Source organism: Pteropus alecto, unplaced genomic scaffold (genome assembly GCF_000325575.1).
Source record: "Pteropus alecto unplaced genomic scaffold, ASM32557v1 scaffold25, whole genome shotgun sequence".
NCBI lineage: Eukaryota > Metazoa > Chordata > Mammalia > Chiroptera > Pteropodidae > Pteropus > Pteropus alecto.
The window spans coordinates 30,968,979-30,992,401 of NW_006441955.1; the positions used below are offsets into that span (position 1 = coordinate 30,968,979).

A 23,423-nucleotide genomic window follows, 5' to 3' on the forward strand; every position below is an offset into this window, starting at 1 on the left:
CAAGCCTGGAAGAAACGTTATTTCCTCAGAAAACAAACTCCTACAGAGATTGAGAACTGATAATTCCTAGGTCTATTTATAAAGTATGAAACTTAAATAAAATGTTATTTTATTATTTAAAATGTCAAACTTACCTTTTCTAATTTTTTATTTTTGTTTTTTGTTATTTGGTTATTTTCACTTAGCAAATTTTCACATTTTCTTTTCACCATTTCAGCTGCTTCTTGTAACTTTTGTATCTGAAAATAAAATATATTATTAGAGTAACATGTATTATTTTATTATTAGGATCATAATTTGAAATAAAAGGCTAACTATTTGAATTTTCAATTTTAAACAAATCATTATTTCTCTAGCAATACTCTCAGTATGTTTACCTTATTCCTTCTTTAAATACTGGAATCACTCAATGCTCTCTTCTAATCCACAAACCTTTTATGATTTACCTGTCTTTTCCCATCAATACTCTAGACTCTTCGTTTGAGTTCTGAATATTAGGGAGATCTTCATTTGCAGGTCAATGTTACTTTAAAAAATCAACTTCTGGTTCAAACTAGCTCCTATACCAATTATTCTACCCTCCAAATCAAAATCTGCTCAAAAAATATCTGACTGAGCCCTTTATACAAGGCATACCACCTAGATACGGTAACTTACCCAAAATATTCTTGTTAAGGGATTAAACCCAAACAACCATTCCCAGATAACACAGGCCATTGTCCAACACAGGCTCCATTCTGGCCTTGATGACTACAGTATTCTAACTGGGTGTCTCAACTCCATTTTCCCATCTAACACACCCTGATGCAGCCCTGTCCTAGTTACCAACAGCTTTTATCTTTAGTTCATTATTCTTTAATTCAAATGTCCTCTTCCAATAAAATCATACTCTTTATTGACCAGTTATTACCCATCATTCATGGACCTGCATAAATCTCATCTTCTCATGGAGTTTTTCTTAAACACTACATTTCCAAAACATAATCTTTTCTATAAATTATCATTGAATACATGCTCTATTCTATATATATTGTCATATGTTCCTTCCTTGGTCTTTAATGGGAATAAATTTGAATTATACTTTCTTAATTCATTGAAAAAAAGGGAGTATTGGGCTTTAATGACCTTGGAAGGGAGTTATTATTCTAAATTAATACCATATACAAGATAACAAACAAATATAATCAAGATTAACAAGATTACACATAAGGTTTACATTATGTCTATGCAATTAATTTTAGATCTACTTTTAGAAATATCCAGTGCATACGCAGGCAATGTTTGAATCATGAATCGGCAGAATCATCTTTTTATAAAAATATTTGGGACCTTAAGAAATATTTGAGACTTGTCATATTCGATCACAAAATAATAGCTCCACCTTTCCTCAGTTCTGCTTATTTAGATCATAAACAAATGTAGTGTTTTAAATTGTCTACCAAATTTAACAAACATTAAAATAAATGTAGTGGTCACCTGAGTTTTATACACTTCAATAAGGGTTTTCTGTTGTTTTTCTACTTCTTCCAATTCTAAGAGTTCATTTTCAACTGAAACCACCTCATCCTTCAAAGCAGCAAGTGTAGTCTAGCAAGAAATATATAAATATATGTTATAAATCATTAAAATTCATTTGTACTCCAGTGCTCTAGGGTTATAAAAACATAACTCATTTATCAACAAAGTTAATAAAATAATTATTTTTGATTAAATATAATTATCACATAAAAATTTAGGAATTTCAAAAAGTAAGTAATACTTACAAATAACCTTAAAAGACTGATGCAAGACATATTTTTAAAACTTTTAAAATTTACTCACACAAAAATAATTGTAAGATTGACCATGTTCTTGTATGGGAAGACTCAAAACTGTTGACATGTCAGTTTTTTGGCAAATCAACAGAACTTTAATGTAATTTCAACCAAAAATAGAACAGTTGGGGGAAAGGAGAATATGACAAAATTATTTAAAATTCATATGGAAAAATAAATAGAAAAGACTAATAAAATTTTGAAAGGAATACTAAATGGAGAATTTCAGTATTTACTAGATATTAAAATGTATAAAGAACTAAAATTAACATAATAATATAAGAACATAGAGGTTAATGGAATAAAAAAAGAAAAAATTATATTTATTGCAATTATATTGCACTAAAATTATATTTAGTGCATGACAAAGTTTGGATATTTAAATCAATGGGGAAAATATAGATCACAAATAATGGTAATAAGATAACTGTTTAACTATTAGAAAAATATAGATTACTTGCCTCTACCAAACCCTATGTTTTACATTTATTAAAAATAAAACATAAAGCTATAAAATTTTTCACAGAAAATTTTATTTGATTTTAGGATAGCGAAAGCCCCACTAAGCATAAATTTTTTAAAAAAAGATAATAAGTACTGTAAAGATCTGAGATTTTACCCTCCAAGTTTATAAGTTAGCCTAGCACGGTTGCATGGATGCTAACAGAAGACACAAGACTCCTAGTTTTGAGACACAGGACTTTATTACTCCCAGCAATAGCCAGATATCAGCATTTGTGTTAACTTTCTAAGCCCCAGTTCCCACAGGCCAGCTGACACCTATACATGTATTGGGATACATTGCAGAAGAGCAATGCTGAGTTTTGGGAACTTGTGTAACAAGCAGTAAACATGACTACCCTTTGGTAGAAGGAAACATCGCTATCTTCCAAGCATTTGAAAGCAAGCATTGCTATCTTCCTATCTTTTTCTATACAAACATCCTTGAAAAGATAGTCTGGCTCTATAGGCAGTCTGTGTCTTTGCTTGCAAGATGTCCAGAAATATGAGATTCCCAATAGAAGCCATAAAAGAAAAAAATACACACACACAAGCACACAACTACACACACACACACAACTATACACACACGTGTGTGTACATGTATATCTCCAAATGTCATAGGCCCCTCAAAAGATTTAACAGGCAAGCAAAATATGAAAAAGTAACAAATTATGGCAAAAGATTAATACCATTTATATATATAGTTCTTATATATTAATTAGGAAAAAAGACATAAAGAATAATAAGTAGATAATTCAAAAAGGCAGAAATATAAATGATCATTAAATACATGATATATATGTGTTATTTACATGTACACCATGTCAAGATAGACAAAAAGAAGAGATTGATGGACGAAAAACAAGAATAAGAAGTAAAATAATCATATGTGAAAGCAGGATAGGAATGATAAAGAGCCTCCTGAGAAAAGGACCTGTGACTTTTTTCTTTTTTTCTAAGAGTGTGACTTTTTGAGGGAAGAGGGTTTTGGTCGAGAAAAGCAATGGTGGGAGAAGCTCTGGCCAGTTAGGGAAAAAAAGCAAGAAGGCCAGTGAGATAGGAAGGGAGAAAACAAAGGGAGAGTGGGAGCAGATGAGGTCAGAGAAGTAATGGGAAGCCAGATGGTGTGATGCCTTGTAAATGTTTACTCTATCAATCAAGGTATCATTTGGAGAGTTTTGAGCAGTGCCATGGGTATATTTTCATAGAAACTACTCTACTGCTACACTGAAGGCTAACTGCAGGGGCAAGAGAAGAGTTAGGAAGTCAGTATAACGACAAGAGACGATGGCTTGAACCAGGATAATGGCAGTGGTGCTGGTGAGAAGTGATCAAATTCTGGGTATAACTGAAGTAGATTCACTGACAGAATGGAAGCAGGTGTGAGAGAAAGGAGTCAAGGATGACCCAAAGTAATAGAAAGGATGATTGCCATTAACAGAGATGAGGAAAACTGTAGGAGAAACTATTTCAGAGGATATAGGAGCTCTATTTTGGACATAACTTTGAAATACCTATTAAATATCTAAGTGGAGATTTGAAGTAGGCAGTAGACTATTGTCTGGAATTCAGGGGCAAGGTCAAATCTAGAGATATAAATTTGAAAGCTTCCGGGATACAGATGATAGTTAAAGGCCTAATGCTAGATGAGATCATCTGTCAAATCTGGAGAGATTTGCTTTAAAATTGCTTAGTACTAGAAAAAGTATATGGGCCCATTTACAGTGGATAATTTGGAAATAAATAACACCAATATCAAAAATTGGCCTCCCTTTGACCATATAATTCCACTTCTAGAAATTTACCCTAAGAAAACAGACATGCAAAAAGACTCAAAGAAACTATCCACATTTTTATTTAAAATAGCAAAAATCTGGAAGTAGTCCAAAGTCCCAAAAAATATATATATTCTAAGATACTAACTTTAGTTATCTTTGTTGTGAGGTTCAAGGTGATTTTTCAATTTTTCTTTTTGTGCTTTTCTGTTTTTCTAACTTTCTATAATAAATAAATAGAACTTTATAATCCTTCAAATAAACTTTTGTTTTTTTAATAGAGGAGGTCACTGGGCTTGGAAGTAATATCAGCTAGCTTCTTTTTCATTTGAAAGTATAAAATCTAAAATTATTCTAAAGTAATTAAAAGCATCAAAAATATAACATCTAGGCAATTTTACATTGAAAATAACATATACCAAATATATCTAGACTTTTTTTCCTTAAACAAAATCCAGAGAATGCATAAGAAACACGTTTCTGCATTATTAATAGAATAAGATGCGAACTTTAACTCAATGATTTTATATCTATGTAATTTAAAATTAATTCCATTACCATGTGATTAAAACTAGATTTATAATAAATGAAATATCCTTCTAATCTTTTCTCTCTGAAAGATATCAAGGAAATTAAGAAAATAAACATAATAAAATTGCTTCCTCTTCTCAGATAAAACATTTTAAGCGCTCACTCAATAAATATTCACTGAGAGCTAAGTATATGTCACATCACTCTTGGAGTTTATAAGAAAAGATTCATCCTAAATGAGAAGATTTAAGGTGTTGGCGGTGGTGGGGGTGGGGAGTAGTATTTGAGTTAAAATTTAAAGAAAAGGTAGAGTTTAGATACTGGGAAAAATAGAATTCCAAACTGTAAGAGTAATAAAACTATAGAAATAGATACAGGAAAACATGAATGAATTGCAGGAAATAAGTATTCATATTTGGCTAGCGCTCAGGATAACTAGTAGACTACATTTCTTAGTCTCCCTTACAGCTATGTGGGGCCATATACCTAAATAAGTAGAAGAGCTGAGTGGTATGAAACTTTCAGGAAGTCTCCCTAAAGGGAAGGAGATTGGGGGGAAATAAAGGGAGATAATTCATCTTTCCCGCTCCCACCTCTATTTTGTTGCCTCCAACTTAGCTATAATGGCTGGAGCTCCAGCTGTCATTTTAAATCATGAGGATGAGCATCACAACCTAAAAATGGTAGAGTAGATAGCTAAAAAGAGGCTAGGTTATCTGATGCCCTATCAGCTTCGAACTTCCAACTCTGGCCATCTCTTACATAAAAAGATTCTTTTCTGTCTTCTATTCACTGTCTTCCGAAAATAATAATATGGAACTGAAAATGACGCCATTGTTTTCAGTCAAGTTTTATCTTGACTGAAGAGGTTACATATATCTCTGAGAACTCAAATATCTTTTTTCCCAGAAAATATAAAAGCCTTTTCTCATCTTTTCTCTGGTACACATATAAACCAATCACCCCTTGGATTTAATTAAGTTGGAAAATTCTTTCTGGTTATGAAGCAGCCAAGAACATACTTTCTGGTTTCAAACAGACCAGGCCTGAGGTTATATCATATCATAACCATGACACCTAGAAATAATCTTCTGCATTAAAGTTAATGTAATTTTAGATGAGTCATTTAACTGCTAAAATTGGAGAGTAAATAATCTTTTTTGGTTGAAACAAAGAGACAGTTATTCAACCTCATAAGTCTTATTTAACACTGCTGAAAACAATTTTAACATGTATCTGTGTATACAACTATAAACTATATAAATATGTGTATATACATGTCTATACATACAGACATATAAAGATAGATCTGTTAGAAGTTACTGATTATGATACTCTGAGAAACATAAGGACAAAATGATACAAGAGCATTATTCTAAACATGCTGTTATTTCCAGCTACTGCTATTAAGTAGCCTAAGTTGCCCTTACACATTACACACACACAGACACACACACACACACATACACACACACACAGTACCTTTAATTTTGTATTCTCAAGATTCAGAGTTTCACTTTCATATTCAATTGACTGAAGTTTTCTAAGAATTTCTTCACATGATGTTTTCCCATGGTCTTCCATTTTCTTCAGGTCTTCCAAAAGATTAAGGATTTGCCTTTACAAAATAAATGATGTATTTGTAAAAAATTATAGAAATTTTCATTCAAATAATATATTTTAAGTGTGTTTCTAAAATTATTTGGGTAGAATAAACTGTTTCAAAAGTTAATAGAACTCATAGAACAAGGAAAATATGAAGCAGTTACCTATATAAAGTTACTACCTTAGTAACCTTGATTAGAAATACTAAACATTGATGATGCCAATAAAAAATTACACAACATTCTCTTTGCTATTCAATAAAACATCTAAACTAATCCACAGGTATGTTTGTCTGTCTGTCTCTCATTCGCACACATGCACACACATACAATTTCAGGACAAGGATAAATAAAAGGATGAGGTGAGGCAATAACTAATCTTTAGAAGCAAAGTATATATGCTCATTTTCAATAATAACATAGAAAGGAATATATAAAAAGCAAGATATTTAAAAGCAAATATTCAGGGTTCATTGGTAGCTTATCAATCAATTTCAAAGCATAAAATATATGTATTTTTATCATTTTCTTTTTTATGCATTTCAAGCACTTTATGGAATAATATTTTTTAGAATTTTGAAAGCATTTATGCTTTTATTATAAACATTATTATATATTCTTACTAATACATTCTTGTTCAGTAGAGAAATATCACTTCCATTTTAAGACAAAGTTAGTGTTAACATTTACTACAACTAATAGATGACAGATATCCAAATACCACATACTTACGAGTTCAAAGTTTTGAAATGTGAATACCAACAGACTTTTATTGGTAATCATTTTTATTATATTTTTTTAGAGCAAAGTAAGAAAAGTTTGTAGAATTATAAATAGAAAAATATCAAATCATACAGATAATACCTTTACTACATGTAATTCAGAAGAACCAAAATACAAACCAAAGGAAAGAACTGAAATGGTTATTATACTGTAAAAAGATTCTAAATTTTTTTCTTACTTTTTCATTGTTTCTATCTGAACTTCCAATTCAGTTTTTTCTATTAAAATTTTCTCATAATGACTTTTCCAGGCATTGGAAGCTAAAATTGCTTCAGACAACTTGGCTTCCTGAAAAACACAGAAAGTACTCATCTTGTAATTTAATAACACTTTAGTTTTGTTCACAGCCCTAAACACAAATACATTATAAACAAGGAAACATCCTGTAAAGTATAAAACTTCTGTTATAGAAAATTTCAGTGTATAACTCTGAATATAGGAATGTTTTCAAGTAAACTTTAATATCTTTATGTTACTATTATTTAATATGTACATAGTGGTAGTTCCAACAAAACATTTTAAGGATGTTGTTATAACTACTTCAAACAATGTTTTAGAATTAGTGAAGATAATTTCCTTTCTATGAACTTTTCATTTTGCATTCTATATACAGAAGATACTAACAACCACGTAAGCATCAGACAAAGCCTTCTGGTGTATATGGAAACTTCCTACAATTCCACAATTCCATAGCATTTACTAATACAGCCTTATTTATCTATTATAATGATGCCAGGCTGTTTTGTGGAGGTTACTCCCATTGGCCTTCAAACATTGTTACTGTCAGCAAAGAGATCAAAGTAGTAGTGGTGGCTTATCCACTTTGAACGCGAGCTCACAGAAGTAGAGATTTTTATCCGTTTTGTTCATTGCTAGGCCTTTGAATACAGTGCCCGGCATACAGCAGACTTTAACAAATAACTGCTAAATGAATCTACTCTTTACAAATCCACCTAGTGAGCTATATAGCCATTGTGTAACCCGTTTACATTCTACAAAAAAAACAAACTCCCTGGAATGACAACAGTGCCAATAGTTACTAATCAGAAGGCCCAGAAGTACAACAGTACTTATCCACGGGGGTTATGCCCTAAGTCCCTCGGTAGCTGACTGAAAATGCTGATAGTATCAAACCCTATATGTGCTATGTTTTTTTTGTATACATACATACCTATGATAAAGTTTAATTTATAAATTAGGCACAGAAAAAGATTAACAATAACTAATAATAAATTAGAACAATTATAACAACATACTGTAATAACCGTTACGTGAATGTGGTCTTTCTCTCTCAAAATATCTTATTGTACTATCCTCACCCTTCTTGTGATGTGAGATAATAAAATGCCTTAAGTTGAGAACTTTCAGCTTTTCACTCAAAGGAAGCACTTTATGGCTTCTCTTTGGCATATCCAAATTGCCAGCATCTCTACTCTCCTGTTTTGGAGACATTATTAAGTAAAATAAGGTTTACTTGAACATAAACACTGTGATACTGCGACCATAGATCTGATCATTGAGATGGCTAATGAGTGACTAACAGGCAGATAGCATATACAGTGTGGATGTGCTAGACAAAGGGATGATTCATGACCAGGCAGGACAAAATGGGATGGTGCAAGATTTCATCACGCCACGCAGAATGTTGTGCAATTTAAAACCTACAAATTGTTGATTTCTGGAATCTTCCACTTAATATTTTTGTACCATGATTGACTGTGGGTAACTGAAACTGAGGAGAACAAAACCACAGATAAGGGGGGACTACTGTAGTAATGATTAGAGTTAACATTTATTGGGTGCTTTCTTCTGTCCTTCTATCATTCACCCAGTTGTTGAACAAGTAGTTATTGAACATCTACTATGTGCAAGACATTTTTTGTTTATATTGTTTACAGTATCATTTTTGCTGTATTGAAGAAAGGCTAGTATTCTGTTTTTATATTTTGTAAAATAAATATGCACTATGAAATATAAGCTGGGCAATTATAAATTAAGATATTTAGAAATTTTACCTATAAAATAAATGCTATGAAGAAAACTTAAGACATTCATATGATTAACTGGTGTGGAGCTACTTCAAAATGAGTGATCAATGAAGGCCTCTGAAGAGATGTCAATTAAAAAATGATTAAAAAAAGAACCAGCTATTGTGAGCCGGAAAAGAACGTTACAGCCAAAGGCAATAGCAAACAAAACAATGAAACAAAAACAATGAAACAAACTCCTTGTATTACAGGAACAGAAAGGAGGCCAATATGGCAAAAATGTAATATGGCCAGGCACTGTGCTCTGACATATATTTTCTCATTTATTCTTCCCTATAAGCATGAGACAGATAGTATTATTATCCCTATTTTATAGATAAGAAAGGTGAAGCTTAGAGAGGTTAGGTACCTTAACCAAAGTCACAAGGTTAATAAGGGGAGGAACCTTCCTATACTACTATCTGGGGCATGGATGATATGGCACGATTTAAATAGGAAAATCCTAAAAATGGCAATGACTCAGATGGTTTTTATCACTCAGGAATATTTTCAGGCATTCAAGTAGGTCTACAACGCTCAATATTTCGAACCTAGCCCTCAATTCTTTTATCTAGTTAAATTCTTCTGAATGTAGGTAGGTTAAATATTAGTCTTAAAATGTTAACACTTGCGATTATAAAATATTACATTGTTTTCTTTACATAAGCATTTATAAGTCTGTTTTCATTTCTAAAAACCTCAAATAATTCTATGAGTCTTAATATCTTAAGGTCTTAAGAGGAGGAATACCAGTGAGACATTAAAAAGAGTGAATGCTTTATTAATTAGTAATTGAGTAAATATAATAATTTGTTAAAAACAACAAAGTACTAAGTCCATTTTTCAACTTTGTACTACACGCAAAGATAACTTTCACATGGTGTGTTTACGTCAGCAAATGGTTTTAAATGCATTACAGAGTTTAAATGAAGTGAATTACTGAATGAAGTCATATGGCCTAATAAAATAAATCAGCATTTCCCAAACTGGTGTTCCTCAGAACCAGTTCCAAGAGCTGCTTTGTGGGTTAAAGAAGGGTTCTGCGGTTAAATAAGTGGTGGGAAACTCTGAGTTCAATATCTTCCATTACATTGCTTTACTTTTACTGAAGCCTTCTCAGTGCCTCTAATATGCTAATGTACACTGAAAATTTCAAGGGAAAATATGTATGAAATTTTACCCTTAGTTAGTTGGCCATAGAAGCTTTGAGACACACATTTCCTTTAAGTAAAATTCCCCAGGAAATGCTGATATAACTCAATATATAATTTGACATTTTATGTAATCTTTCAAAATAAAGACTAAAGCAAAACACTATGAGTAAAGTTTTTCTAGTATCAGTAACATAAAGAGAAGAATAAAATTATTTTATTAAGAATCATGACATTAACCACATAAACTGAGTACATAAAATAGTTCTTTAAGAAAGAATTTTATACTTACCTGATCTCTAATTTGGGAAGTAAGGTTTTCAATGTCTCCAGTAAAATGTTCAAGCCTTTGTTTGTAAACTTTAGATGCCTTTTTGAGGGCTATAACTTTTTGCTGACTCGATTCTTTCATTGCTATAGTCTCCTGCTTATTGTTTTTCAATTGCAAGTTCCACTGGGCTATCTTGGTCTCCAAGCTCTAAAACAAAATATTAGCAGCAATTATTTTAGAGCTCCAATGTTTATGTAAACATTGCAAAAATATGTAAATAATCTTCCACATAGAGTTTACTAAAAGGATTCATTGTATGATTAATAAAAAGCAAAACAGTGATGAAAAGATGATTTCATCAATGTTTATCTGTAACTAGTCGCAATACGAATTTAAGATACAAAAGTTTACATAAAACAAATGCTACTCTTCTTATAAAGATACCAATATCACTGATTACAGCACAAATACTAACTTCCTTAAAACTATTGTGATTAACTAGAACTTCGCATCTAGACTATTACACATAGGACTAGTTATTTTAAATCAAAAAACAATAATTGAGCGGGAAACAGTTCAAACAACAGGTACACAAAGCTCAAAGAAATCAGTAGCTCACCAAAAATATTAGGGCTCTCTAGCTAAAATGAGAAAGGTTTTAAGGATATATGATCAAAATCTATAGAATATGAAGGGTAGGGATGAGATAAACACAGATAAAATTACCAAATTTTAATTTACTAGAATTAAGGGGCATGTCTGGACACTTAAAAGAGTTCACCAAGGACAACAGAAGTACTGCTTTATCCAATGAGTCGTAACTTTGGGGAGGGCATTATTCCAAGATTGAACGAGTTTAGATAAGCAAATGACTACTAGGTCCATTAGAGTTAGTAAGAATAAAAAGATATTTGAAGGGGATGTTTCTACCTGTTGAGTTTAATAGTGTTAAGTAGAATGGCTGTTTTTTTGATGACATAATGAGACAGACAATATTAGGCTCGGAAGATGATGGATATGATTTAGTGTGACTACTATCATGGGTTTTTTTCCAAATTATTTTAAGAATTTGTATTTAAAGTATTTGAGTATTAGGTATCTAAGAATTTAAAGACTTAAGATTTTAATGCTTTTATACTTTTTGAATGTTGCGTAATACTGAAAAGAATGTAGAATTGTTACAGAATTTAAGTTTTAGTCTCCCATTCATTGGACAATCATTTTAATTTTAAAGACTCAAAGAAGTTATGGTAAAAAATGGGGGCTTTTCTTCTTAACTCTATAATCAGCAAAAACTATGCTTCTCCGTTTCCACTAAAATTAAGATTAAGATGTAAATCTAAAACAAGATTTAAAGACTTGATCTCTTTGAAAAGTGACAAGGTAGAATAGGGGAAGCAGTAAAATATTCTCAAATTGTCTCTAAAAATTTTTCTTAACCTGAAAAATCCCAGGAAATGTTTTAATGAGTAGTTGGGGAAAAACAAATTACTAACAATAAGTCTACTTAAGAGAAACAAAGACCCCTGCAGGAAATACAGCTGTTATTCCTCTGTGAAACCACAGGGTGTCATCATCACATCATGAATAATTGATACACTTTAAAAAATCCTTTTAAATATCAAAAGTGAAGTAAATTTTTTGAAAAAGGTTCCAGTCAAGACTTTCTTAATGGATCTATCAAATTCCATACTATTAGGGATTGTATTATCAAATTATTTTTAGTTTCAGAATAACTAGTCATTTGTCAAAACAATAGACACATATTTAAAGTCAATTATTTGCCTTTTTCATATTTCCAAAGAACTACACATGCTGCATATTACAAGTCATTCTGTTCTTCTAAAATGTAAAAATATTCTAACTCTAATTGCTATATTATAAAAATCCAAAAATAAAAATAGGTTCAAAGTATCTTTTGGTTAGTTCTCAGAGAATTATAACGTAATTTATATTGTTTAAATGAAATGACTCAACAATACTAAAAAATTGAGATTTCTGTTGCCAAATTGAGTTCACTGTGTTTGTACTCTAAAAGATAACTTGTTAAACCTAAACTGAAGAACTGAATTCTGACCCCCAATTACTTACTTAATGCCTTAAATTCCAAAAGTGTGTGTGTAAGAGAGAATGTAGAAAATTATAGCACGTAACCTAATGCAACTTCTTTTAATCATTTCTAAACAGCTGAATTTTTTTTTAAGTAATTTAAATTCAAAGTATTAGACAGTAGACTGTCATGGTAAAATCTTAGGATTTTAGCTTTATATTCTTTCCCCAAATTAGCATGGGTATATGAAGTAACCATTATATAATCTTTTTTAAAAAAATTATTTATTATTATTTATGCCTACAGCACCTGGTCTTCCTAGGTAGTCTCCCATCCAAGTACTAACCAGGCCCGACCCTGCTTAAGCTTCCAAGATCAGACATAGGGCTTGTTCACGGTGGCATGGCCACACACCATGGACTGAGGCTCCACTGGGGTGTGAACCCAGGACCTCCTGCGTGTAAAGCAGATGTGCTAACCACTACACTATGGAACCACGTCCATGAAGTAACTGTAAACTTTAAAAAATCACTTAATATTTCATTTTTAAGTTGAAGAAAATAATTTCAAAAATTTCACCAACTGCTATTTGAGGACATAATTAAAAATTGTGTAAGATAAAATTGCAGTGGATGATTATCTGAGATGTTAAATCATATGTATTTTCTTATATTAACCATGACAAGCAATGCAACAGCAACTTTAGTTCATGTGCAGTGCCCAGGACACTGATCAAAGGACACAGGAAGTCTATGAGAGAAAGTGCTTAAAGCACATGTAGGGGGACAGAGGACAAATTTTACATCTCCCATAATCCTGATTAGTGTCCCTTCGATAGGCAAAAGCTTTTTGCTATTGAAAGAAAAAAAAAAGAAAGACCCCAAGTGCATTCTTGAAACATGTGTCACAGATTGTGGGCATCTGCTACGATTCAGGAGCGCAAAAGCAAACAAATTTGACACAGAAGTCCTCACACCCAATAGGATTTGTCTTGGTATACTTCTCTTCTGAAAGTGGGAATACTTTTTGTTTTTCTTTGGCAAAAATATTGACAACAGATCCAATTAGCTTGTGTCATATCAAAGCAACCTCAAATTCCTATGGAAAAGTGACTGTGAGGCTTCCTAAAGAACATTTAAACCACTCAGTTTAAACCAATAATTCTTCTTATTTATACCGCTAAAAAAAAAAAACTATATGCCAAGGAGATTATTTGATTGTCTGAATACCAAACCTAAGTTATCTGATTTTAAAGTTATTACCATTAGTAACAAACACAAAAATAATAAACATTTATTGACTACTTACTAAATATGTGTGAGAGTATGTATGTATGTATGTATAGATGTAGGAAAAAAACTGGAATACTATATACCAAAGTGTAAACACAGGTTTCGGTATATTTATTTTACAAATTATCCACAATAAACATAAAAAACTATATACTAGAAAAGTTTTTTTGTTTGTTTGTTTGTTTTAAGTAATTCAAGCTCTACAAGTCATTCTTAGATTAGTACTAAAATGAGACAGCATTTTTATATTGGAATTTGGAGGCAAATCTTTAGACAGCTGAGAAATCTTAAAATTAAGATTTGCCTCAAATATATATTTCCCATGGCAACACTTCAGTTTAATTCTTTAAACACCATCACATTCCAGAATTAAGTAAAGGCTTTTATACTAGGTCATTAACTTTATCACAAACTATAAAAATGGATGAATATAACCTTTATGTATTCTTTTAATTTATCATTCTCTGATTCCTTTTTATGAATTTGGAACTGTAGTCGTTCATGTACTACTTTCACTGATTGTGAAAAACGGTTTGCTTTCAAAGCATTTGCCTAAAACAGAGAAAACAAAAAAATGCATTACTTGATATATTTCTCCACAATCTTTAACTTTACCCGTATTTAGACACAAACTGAAAAATTGATAAAAAATAAAGTAAGACTTTACATAAACCATGACCCCCCCTATTACAAAATATATTTTATGTAAGGCTTTTGGGATGTTTTCTCTGTCCTCTTTTTATTTAATGGCTCTTCATAATTATTTCTTTTTTAAAATTCCTATCTTCCAAAGTAAAATTATGGGTATGTCTAAAATGCTCCTACAAACACCCAAATTCCCTACTTTATACTAAAATTGAAATACAAATTTACACATAGTTCCTAACAGTGATTTATGCCAAGTACCCTGACAGAAACATCATAAAAATCTTTTAAAAAACCTTTAAATAATTAAGATGTCATATTTGTTACATAAAACTTGTAAAATACCAAAATAATCTAAAAACCTTTTGTATCTATTTCTGATATGGGGGCCAGGATAGAAAGAAGGTAAGGAATCAATATTAAGAAAATAAATGAATTAAGCTCAAAATTTGCTTACCTTTTCATTCTGAAACAAACAAGAAAGTTCTTGGATATACGTCTCCTTTTCAAGTACCTTCTTCTTAAGATTCTTCAGCAAATATAATGTAAGAGTTAGAAATATCATAACTTTAATAATGGTGGCTAATTTTATAAAGCCAAGCAACATACAAACAAAAAATAAACACAAAGCATAAAAAGACACAAAGTGTAAAAACAGACACAAAGTGTAAAAAGACTTACAGTATTTTCACTTTCATTATCAGTTAGCCTCTCTAATATGCTGGACAAACTGTCGCCTATCTGTGAAAAAAAGATTCTATAAATCAGTGTTTAAAAGTAGTAGAATGTGGAATAAGTCTCAATTAAGAAATTAATATGAACAACTACTATGCACAGTTTAGATTTTTTTTTAATTAACATCAGAAGGATTTTTGCCCAAGTTTTCCAAATTATGTTTTGTACACAAGTTATGAAATTAGTGGAGTTACTAAATTAATCTCTAAATGACTCAGAAAGTACAAGCCCATGACATAAAAATCACAAAAATCTTGCCTACAGAAGCTCACAGTGCTGTTAACAGGTCAAAATTATAAACAACCTAATTCTATCAATAAGAAATTTTTTGTAATTATACCAAATCAGTAACAATTCTACGTAGACATTTGAAATGAGAATAGAGAAGATCGTGTATTCATTTTGAGTGTTATATTCCCAGTGAAGAATGTGAAAAAGCTATGAATTCCTTTCACTCAAAGCACATATGCATATACATATAATGTAAAATCATATACACAGTTCGTGGACTTCAGGAAACACATCCTTATGTTCTATAAGGGCATTGCTTGGCATACATATATGTTTTCATTTCTTTAGGTACAACATATAAATGAATGTTCCCAGCAGCTTTATTCCTAACAGCCAAAAGCAGAAGCAACCCAAGCGTTCATCAACTGAGGAATGGAAAAGTAAAAGTGGTCTACCCATACAACAAAATATGGGTCAGCAATAAAGAGAGATGAAGCACTGATAAGTGCTACAGCATGGATGAACCTTGAAAACATGTTAAATGAAAGATGGCAGTCATGAACAATCACACATGAAATGAGCCCATTTATATGAAATGTCAAGAATTGGCAAATGCATAGAGACAGAAAGTAGGTAATAGGCTGGGTGGGTATGGGAAGTGAACTTCTAAAGGGCATGGAGTTTCTTTTTTGTAGTCATGAAAATGCTGTAAAATTGATTGGAGTGATGGCCACACAATTCTGTGAATACACTAAAAATCATTGAATTGTACACTTTAAAAGGGTGAATTGTATGGTATGTGACTTATATCACGACAAAACTGCTACCAAAACCCCCCATAAATTATAACTATAATGTACACAAGAGCTTAAATTCTAAGAGTATTCTATTGTAATCAACTGAAAATTATAGTATAACAAAGTTTTTGAGATATAAACTAAAAATATATTTTCTATAAAAATGTTGCTTTCTTGTAAGACTATTTATAAAATAATAAAAGTAGGGATTAGTTTAAGGGTTGCCATTTCAAACCAAAATTCAAGTATTATTTCCATTTCAAATATACCATTTTAATTTCTATGGTTTGAGAAATAATATAGCCTTCAAATGAAGGCTATTAAATTAGTGGTTAATGTTCCTTACTTGTTGGTATTCTGTCTTTCTAAGAAGATATTCAAAAGATTGTTTTACACGTTTAAAAGTGTTTAATTCTTTTGTTAATATCTCCTTCTGTTTAAAAATCTTCTTCAAATTGGATGCAGAAAGATTAGCCTGACAAAATATAAAAACCACATACATATTTTAAGATATAGCATTAAGATACTCTAAAATGTTACTATTATCAAAAAACTTTTTCCTAGTATCAAAATCATTATTTTGTACATAGTAATAGTAAATTTTGCCAAGTTTATTGATAGTAATAGGATGTTACCTAGTATATTAAAGTAAAATGAAATCAAAATAAGGGCTTAAACCCTAAAATATTTGTCATTTATTTAAATAAAACTAATAGAATACAATCCAGTGTTTTGTTCTTTACTCAAACTTTAGTATACTGAAATTTTAGAATACAGATTTCTATTTCCACATAACATTAGAGAAAAGAGATTTATTTCATCTCTCAGAATATTTTTTATTTTAAATTCACTCTTGAGAAAAACTGACTCCCTAATTCAAATCCAGGTAAATTGAGCATCAAGGTATGCAGTTTCTAGCTTGGCCTCTTATCAAGTACATGCTTGAGATTATCTCTGAGGAAAAGAGTTACAGTTACTGACATACGAATAAAGAACACTGATGATAAACCTGCATTTTTTTTATATCAAATACCAGTATGTGAGTATAACCACTTTAATATATGAGACCGTAGTTAATGCATTGAGTATTATGCTAACTTTTCATTTTATTAGATGTTCACAAGTACTCACATTTTCAAAACTAATTTCTTCAATGGTGTCCTTAAATAATGGCAAAAGTAATTCTACAGAGTAGGTTGCCAACTCGGCTTCCTTATATGTTGCTTCCAATTCAGTTGTTTCATTTAAGACGCCCTGCTGTAAACTAATTAGATATTCACAAACAAAATTTAAGTTAAATCTGTCACATAAACTAGGTATACTTTTAGGCAAACATATTATAGCCTAACTAAATATTACAGTTCCATAAATTGTTCTACAAAATGTAACAGTAAATTGTCACTGAAAATGTAATAAATTTTTCTATACTTCCATATTTTTTCTACATTTACTATAAATAAAGACAGTTTTTAAAATGTTAAGATATATAAAACACAAAGACCACCAACAGCAATGTTTCACTGTGCAATTTGATAATTAATCAACATCCCTTTTACAGTAAAATGATTTGTGTGCATGTTTGTCTATTTTAATTCCCTTCCTTCTCCCTCATCCAAACCCAAAAGATTTGTCTTTCCAGATCGTATTCCCAAACCTTTTCTTGAAACTTACAGTTCACAAAAAAGTCCTCCAGAAGAATGAATAACCTAAACTAATGGAACACAAAAAACCTAAAGCTCTCTAGGTATCTCAAAATCCTTCACATCTGTGTTCATAATTATCATTCAGAACAAATCTGATAATATTTGCCTTCCTGATTATGTTTTGCCTAGATAATACTGTGCAATATCTGTAAGATACATTTTTTGGGGGGAGGGTCACATTTTTACATCCTGAAATCACGATGCTTCTTGCAAACTTTGTCAATCAGGAGGCAGTCCTGAGCTGGCAATCCTGTACATGCTCAAAAGGTATAGAATGGGTGTCCAACGCTTTGCCAAATACCCAGAGATTGGGTGCAGCACTTTTTTAACCCCTAAGAATACAGGGTCATAGACAGAGTTTGAGGGAGTTAGTGAAGTAGGAATGCTTAGCAACATTTCAGAAGCAAGACTCAATGTAGCCTTGCTGTATATGGTAATTAAGAGCCCAGTAACAATAAATTTTATTTCAGTTAAAGATCCTAAGAAATGTCATGTCACCAATAATCTTAAAAGCAAGGACTACTTGAGTTAAAAAGTGACTCAGAAGAGTTGGACTAGTATACAGAGAAGTTTTGAGAATACCTAATTCATTTATTTCACTTACATTTTATTTTTATATAAGCACAGAGTTGTTTGAATAAAACTCTATGTATAATTAAGTTTGAAGAACTTTTTCAACATTTATAAATTCCAAGTCTTTAATTAGCAGTATTTTTCTTTCTGAAACATAATATAATGGCTCATCAGCAACTGATGGCATCTTAGAGGTTATGTCAAAAAGTAGATGTTTTCTTAAATACCACTGGCTTAAAATGATGGGCCTAAAAAGATACTGGCTATGAATGACAAGTGTCCATTATTAAAAACCTTGGACAGAAAGTCAAGAATGATTATATATGACCAAATATCTTCATTTGTAACAAGCTAAACTGGAAGCTAAACTAATGGTATTTTGATTGTCATTTTGTGGGGCAATGAGTCATATAAATAATGAGTATATTCCCCATCATAAAGAAGCAAAATATGATAAGTATTTGTTTGATCAATATGCCAAGTAAAAGTAAATTAATACTCATAAACTATATTTCCAAAATTCCATAGTATGTATATTTTCATTTACCTTAGTTAAAATGCTTTATACTTTAAAAATTCTTTTAGGTAAGGTTTTTGTTTTTAAGTGCTTTCATTAAGATTCAAAAAAACTGGCCAAATTTTGCTAAATGAGTACATTTATAATCAAATTAAATGTTAATTACTAGATTTGAAGAAAATATTCTTAAAAGAATGCTATATTTGATTCGAATAATTTACAACGTGAACAAAACATGAAACTCTGAAATCAGATAATTAGATAGCCCCTATTGTTGAGAATACCAGCTAAGATGACTTTCACTGGCATGAAGTGGTAAATGTTCTTTCTCTGGTCTACTTTGAAAATGTGAAAATAGTTCTTCTGAATGACTTCTATCATTTGCAGGCTTCTCCATATATTCAGGAAATGGATTGATAGATGGCTTCTACGACTTCTTCACATAAGCTGAAACCTAGGAAATATTTTAATTATTAAATTTATCATTTCATTAGATTCTTTTTTTCCTGTCATTACTCAATGATATAAGATAGAAATCCTGGAGATGTTTAAACGAATATTTCACAGACAAATTGGAACTCTTAACTGTTACTCATTGTGATAGTAATTCAAAATTGTATCAAAATTGCATAGCACAACCATTCAACAATTGCCAATTTCTATAAACATTTTCCAAAAGACCACTCTTTTCTACATAATCACAAAAATGTAGACATTTTTATTAGTCTATTTCTTCAAGCATTATAATAATATCTTAAAACAGACTAGAAAACAGATAGAAAAACCATGGGTTAACAATAGTGCTCATTGTTATTTATGCCTAGAAGATACTTTTGAAAGTATTTGACAATAGCTACAAAGATGTTATCTCTTTAAAAGTGGACCTTTCAAAATTACATTCATTCATTCTCATTTTGTAGCTCAATCTAGGATATTCCTTGGTGATAATGAATAAGACAAATGGCATTACTTCTAAGTTTTACTGAATAAAGTAATTGCTTTCACTCAAACTTATAGATGTCATTTTAAAAACGTGAATATTTATGAATTTCTTTAAAACTGTTCCAGTTTAATGAGTTACTGCTTCAGTAATCCTTAAGGCTGTGTTTTTACAACTCTGATATATGGTAATGTGTCTTCCTAACTTCATTTTGTTTATATAAAATCAAATAGTATATTTAAGGTTTTCTGCATTTTTTCAGATATTTATCTCTTTATAATTTAGTTTTATATATCTGTGTTATAAAATACTTATGTTTAAGAACTTTCAATACTTTAGGTAGATGAAATAAGTTGAAAATTACTCACAACATATATTTAATTAGCAATTTCGAAACCTTCCAAAGTGTCTGTAAAAATCTAATTTTGTCTGAAAGTTCTATATACCATAGAGGCAAATATTTAAAATATAGGCCAATGAAAAGCATTTTTATATTTTTGAAATACCAGAGACTCATGCCCAAATGAAACTGCTAAATAACCTACAGATAGACTAAGATGACCTACTTGAATGCTGCAAATATGTAACATCTGCTATTAAGGAATAACAATATTTAAGCTAGCTGTAGTCTAGAAGAATTAAAAGTAAACAGACATACAAAATCAAATGAAAAACCAAACCTAAGGGTGAAGAAGAATATGCTCTGGATAAGTCACTGCAATCAAAAGAACTATCGCCTACTGATTTCATTTGCAATAGTTACCCCACTAAAAAAAGAATTGGTATTTATCTTTCAGCCATTCACTTCTTTAAATATTTGTTCCTCTGTACAGTGGAATCTCATAAAAGAGCCTTATAAAAGTTAAGCAAAAATTAGAGAAGACTCGAGGTTTATAGCCGTTAACGAAAATGATGAATAAAAACTGTTGCTTTTTACTTATTCACCCCTCGATTCATCTTTTCTTGGATCGTTAAAAGAAAAATGGTTTCTATATTTGGAATAAAATTTTAAAAATCAATGTAAAGGAATAGGGATCTTCAATTTGTAGGAAATTTTATAAGATTCAGTTTTGTATCAATATTTTAAATGAGTTCTTACTTAGCTTTGTGGGCTACTGGGAGCTACTTATACAATTTTTCTAAGTTTCATCACAAGATAAAAGCATACATCATTTTTCTGCTTTATCTCCTATAAAAGTGACTGTCTTATTTTAAATGGTAAGCACTGTAAAAATTGGGATTTTAGATTGACTTTTAGTCCAACATTCTAAAAGTTTATCTTCATTACAGACTCCTCAGACCACAAAGCAGAGAACTATATAAATCAAGTCTCAGATATTTCCATAGAAATTATCAATAATCATATCCTTACAATCTAGAAATATTTTCCAGGATAAAAACTATTCAGAGGTTCTCAAGCATTCCACTATTTCCATGTTGCGACAATACTATAACTAAATACATGTGTGTGCTGAAGAACAATGTAGTAATTTTATTTAGCATAATAAGTCCTACAGTCATAAAAAATGCTATCATGTTAGTGAATCAAATGTATTATTCTTATATGGAAAAGCAGATGTTTTGCAAGAAAATGTTTTCCATTATGTAGAATAATACTGTCTTTGACAAATGTATTATACTTTTGAACAACTTGTTAGTAATGAACTAACACATGTTGTGCACATGAACACATGATCAAATCACTAAAGGTTAGCAATTTTTAAATATTTTTAATGTTTAAACAATTAAATCTCCTATATAGAGATGACTTTACCAGTCCCCTACCAAAAAGGCATGTACTTAAGTCTTTTTCCAGGTCTGATCATGGGTGTATGCTGATCCAGCTACACTCACTCAACTGTGTTCCATTTTGGCCAACGACAAGCATTTGAGAGATGGCTGTTCAGTGACGCTGGCCATGGTGAGAGAAAAGAAAGATCACGATCCATGACCTTCCTTAGCATCTAGATGTTCTGAGTAAACTAACCAGCTGCAGACACATATGTATTTAAAATTAATCTTTCCAAAGAGAAAAGCATGTGAATCTTGAAGATTTCTATTTGTTTTGCCAAACATTAATTCTTGAAAATTAGCTCCCACTGGCTTCAAATAAAAGCACATAGCTTCTACTGAAGAATTCACTATAAAATATTCAGCAAGGAACACAAAGTACATATAGTAATGCTGCTTGTTTCTCATTATTTCTAGACACTAGTCAAAAGTTTACTAGAGAAGTAATTGTGTGGCTTTTTAGATACCATAATGGAAAAAAAAAAAAGTATAGGAAATTTGTAAATAGGCAAAGAATAAAAATAATCACAGGTGGAAAACAGATCTTATGAGTAAAAATTACCAAAATTGGGGAAAAAAACCATTTTCTGGTATAATGAAGTTAACTTAGATAGAGTCATGCACAACTTAATGACAGGGATTCATTCTGAAAAATGAATCAAGTGATTTCATCATTGTGCAAACATCATAGAGTGCACTTACACTAAACCAGATGGTATAGCCTATCACACACTTAGGCTGTATGGTATAGCCTACTACTCCTAGGCTACAAGCCTATACTGCATGTTATTGTATAAGATTAAATCAAGTAGCAAGCTTTTTTTATAAGTAGAAAGAGTACACTCTAAAATAACTAGTAAATACATAAACAACATTATTATCAAATATTATGTACTGTATATAATTGTGTGTGGTATAATTTTATGCATCTGGCAGCTCGGGTTTGTTTCACCAGCATCACCACAAATGTGTGAGTAATGCACTGTACTATACGTTAGGATGACTATGACATCACATGTGATAGAAATTTTTCAGCTCCACTGTAATTTTATGGGATCACACCATCATCTATGTAGTCCAATGTTGACCAAAATGTCGTTGTGCAGCACAAGACTGTAAATAATTAGCTAACGCCTCTGTCCAATGAATAAAGGAATTTAAATATGAAAGAGTTGCAGATTGGATAATATAGGGGGAAGAGGAAATGGCGACATTGACTTATTTCTAAATATGCTATTCTTACTTCAAGGTCCAGTTCCTCCTTCTTCCCAAAATATTCCCCTGACTGCTCCAGCCCTAAATGTCCTAAACATCAAATAGTATTTTCGGAATCATACGGTTTAGAATTTAATTGCTCTGTAAATGCTCATGTTTTAGTTTTCTTTCAAACTTGCTACTAAATCTATAAGAGCAAATATCATACCCATGACCCTCTGCCCTCAAAAAATACCTAACACAGTTAAGAGCATAAGTAAGATTCTACTATGTAAGTTATGGTGATTGAATAATTTATTATTCAAACTGGGACACTTTTGAAATGAAGGGAAACCCATATAGAATCCAATTATCCAAGAGAGGACTGGACCAAAGATGTTCAGAATATCATCTAATCCCCAGTAAAATCTGTATCCTTTACCGGATAAACAAAGCATTTTCCTCCCCTTCCACATGAAGGCAAGTGCTGCCATT

The 23,423-nt window shown here is 31.1% G+C and overlaps 1 protein-coding gene across 3 annotated transcripts in view; it reads right to left on the minus strand.

Moving 5' to 3' along the window:
* The window catches only part of ODF2L (outer dense fiber of sperm tails 2 like), a 35,390-nt gene that overhangs the window by 8,949 nt on the left and 3,018 nt on the right, over positions 1-23,423 (minus strand). For 2 of the 3 annotated variants that reach the window (XM_025052087.1, XM_015595306.2), the window contains exons 2-12: positions 19,288-19,457; positions 17,342-17,474; positions 16,557-16,685; positions 15,129-15,188; positions 14,905-14,976; positions 14,238-14,354; positions 10,482-10,667; positions 7,190-7,299; positions 6,107-6,242; positions 1,477-1,587; positions 135-239 (exon numbers count right to left, since the gene is read on the minus strand). In XM_025052087.1, the coding sequence (XP_024907855.1) occupies positions 135-239; positions 1,477-1,587; positions 6,107-6,242; positions 7,190-7,299; positions 10,482-10,667; positions 14,238-14,354; positions 14,905-14,976; positions 15,129-15,188; positions 16,557-16,685; positions 17,342-17,474; positions 19,288-19,400 (1,272 nt within the window). In that variant the 5' untranslated portion in view covers positions 19,401-19,457. The remainder of the gene's footprint in view (positions 1-134; positions 240-1,476; positions 1,588-6,106; positions 6,243-7,189; positions 7,300-10,481; positions 10,668-14,237; positions 14,355-14,904; positions 14,977-15,128; positions 15,189-16,556; positions 16,686-17,341; positions 17,475-19,287; positions 19,458-23,423) is intronic. The other variant, XM_025052086.1, reaches the window with a different exon arrangement.